A 2,800-nucleotide genomic window follows, 5' to 3' on the forward strand; every position below is an offset into this window, starting at 1 on the left:
ATGAATAAAATGAGCAATAATGTAGAAGAGGACTGCCCACAAGTTATTAGTCAGCAAGATTAATCTTTCCCAGTACCTATACAAGTTTTAATTTGTGAAAGATAGGTCGATTAATTCTGATGTCCATTTTGATTCAATTTCTAGTGGTTTACTTTAGGTTTTTGGATGGGAAATGAGTTGTTTTGCAGTTGCTTGTTTGAGCCTGGATAAAATCCGGATAATAACTGAAGGGCAACAAGTTTATAGAAACCTACATCCACTCCCAATACACAAGCAGCCATGAAGTAAATGCAGTAAAGAAGAAGCAAAGGGTGAAAATGAGCAAGAATTATTATTCAATCCCAAAGAGAGTTTTGGGAGTCAATTAATTAGAATCATCTCTCTACATAATAAAAAACGTGTGAAACACCAGAAATACAGTGCCAGAACCCAGAAATGGTGAGCAACCAAACAGTATAAAAATTAAAAAAACCCAACATCAACACAGGAATGAATCCAGGTAGTAGTCGGAGACATCCAGTGGCGGCAAATCACGGCAAATCATTAAAGAAATCTTCCGATGGTAGCGAAATCTCGGACGAGGTATTTCCTTCTTCTTCGGTGTCCATAAGAAATATCTCAAGATCCTGATGTAGTTGGGTAGCCTCCACTCCGTCAATTACAGCAGCAGGTGCAACCTCCAACGTCAACTGCTGCCCAGAGGCCGGCATGGTCGCATTCAATTCGTTCGCGAGCTCCAGTATCGTGGCTTCTTCCTCCTGCATATTGGCGATCAAAAGCTCGAGCTCATCAAGGGTGCATTGCTCCAAGTCGATGTTGTCCAAGGAGACAAAGGGATCTTCGTCTTCCACCGCCTTTGGGATGTTCGTCTCGCCTTCGAGATAGCGCTGCAACAAACCCTCGTCTCCGAAGACAAAGGGCCTGCCGGCGGGAGAGAAGGCAACGAGGAAGACGGAAGCGCCGGTTAGAAGGGAGAGTTGCTCAGCTTTCTTGAACAATCCCTTCTTCCGCTTGGAGAAGGTGACTTGCAAAGCTTGTCGATTCTCAATCTTCTTCATCTCCAGCTTTCTCTTTCTCATGGCTTCTCTTTCGTTTCTCTTTCTCTGCTCTAGCTCTAAATTTCTTTTAAGAAATAACATAGTAGATCAACTGATTTCTTTATAAAAACACAAAAAATTTACAGTTTATTTCATTTCTTTTGTATTATAAAAATCTACGAAGTCGAGGCTTGAAATGAGTTGTCTGTCAGTTTAGAAACCCTATTTGACTATAATTTAGCCATTATTTCCTTTTCCTTGTTGATAAAATGGGGATAATAAATCTTACACAAGAGAGGTGGTTTTAATTATGTTTGGGTTGTAATGGTAATACTTTTGATTAATGGATGCATAAACTCAATGCATGTCACAACAATGCAATTATCATCATTCCTTCCCTAAAAAACGTACAAGTAGAAAATCTTTAATTTGATCTTTGTGCACGAGCCAATGCCCTTTCCTCTCTTCCGCTTTTGTACTCTAGAAAGAACTCTCCGTATTCTTTAATGCCATCATTTTTAATTATTTATTAATTTAAAACAATTTAAAATATATTTTATTTTAGTTAAATAAAACAATCTTATAAAATTAAATCTATAAAATTATTTAAAAATAAATAAAATACCCTCTTTTTTATTTACATAAACTTATGGTTTTTAATTTTATATTTAATCAATATTTTAAGAGTGGGAATTTAGATATTAAAAGTAAAATTTGATTAAGCATTTGGGTATTATAAAGGTAAAATTAGTTAAATATTTAATTTACATATAAAATTAAATATATAAATTTATTTTATTAATTATTTATTAATTTTAACAAGTTAAAATAGTTCTTAACTTATTAATAGAAAAATTAAATAAAAAATAATTTATAAAAGTAAAATCTATTAGAGTATTTTGTTAATAAATTTCACTATATTTTCATTTGTGCACACTAACACAAAAAAAAAGTAATTCAGTTTCACCTTTACTTTCACTAGGTAATTCACTTTCAAAACGCAACACCAACACCCCCCCCCCCCCCCCCCCCCCCCCCCCCCCCCCCCCCCCCCCTCTTAGAGTCCTAGTCATTGGAGTTGCATGTCTATGAAGAAAGCTCCTTTTGCTTGCTTTACTAGCCTCTATTCCACTTATATTTTTTGGAATTCTCTTTGGATTGGATAATTGGAAAAATGGGATCTTTCTAATTGTTGTTAGCTAGTTTTCTTATCTAACTTTTCTTTGTATATTCAAGATATGATTTTGATGCTTCTAAACAGAACTTCTAGCACTTAAGCCTTTTATATCTCAACATTTTATATCCTAAAAAAGCCATAAAAGTTTTTTTCCTAGGATATACATTTCCTTGAAACCTTTAGTATGAAATCTAATTAGGCCCAATTAGCGCCTCTGGTTGAAATTTTATATAGTAGGAAAAGCTAGAAATGCTTTTCCCTAGCTTTTCCTAGGATATAAATGTCCAAAAAAAAACATTAAGATAAAAACCTATTTAGTGCCTTATTAGGAAATAAAATGGATTTTTTTAAAAAAAATCAAGGAAAATTAAATAGTTACGTTAGTGCCTTTTCTAGGAAAATAAATGAAAGTTAATAAATAATCTCACACATTACCATATTTATCCAATAAATTTTATGTAAAATAAAAATGTCAAATACAAAATTTAAAAACTTTTTTATTTAAAAAAAATTGGTCATGTTGAATCAACTATTGTACTCTACATAATTGTCCCATGTATGAGCTGCTATATTGTTAGGAAAAATG

At 33.3% G+C, this 2,800-nt stretch overlaps 1 protein-coding gene across 1 annotated transcript; it reads right to left on the reverse strand.

The window, feature by feature from the left end:
• Positions 1 to 530: 530 nt before the first annotated feature.
• On the reverse strand, positions 531 to 1,139 carry LOC137965150 (agamous-like MADS-box protein AGL61). Its single transcript, XM_068811537.1, has one exon. It carries the CDS (start codon positions 1,137 to 1,139, stop codon positions 531 to 533), a length of 609 nt encoding a protein of 202 aa, XP_068667638.1.
• Positions 1,140 to 2,800: the final 1,661 nt, after the last annotated feature.

This window comes from Aristolochia californica, unplaced genomic scaffold (assembly GCF_029961685.1).
Source record: "Aristolochia californica isolate CCGP_79_NKW_82.1479 unplaced genomic scaffold, dmAriCali1.0.hap1 SCAF_5, whole genome shotgun sequence".
Lineage (NCBI taxonomy): Eukaryota > Viridiplantae > Streptophyta > Magnoliopsida > Piperales > Aristolochiaceae > Aristolochia > Aristolochia californica.

What these genes read in the sequence shown, in the direction of transcription:
- LOC137965150 (XM_068811537.1), bottom strand. Translation starts at nt 1,139, where the DNA reads ATGTTATTTCTTAAAAGAAATTTAGAGCTAGAGCAGAGAAAGAGAAAC.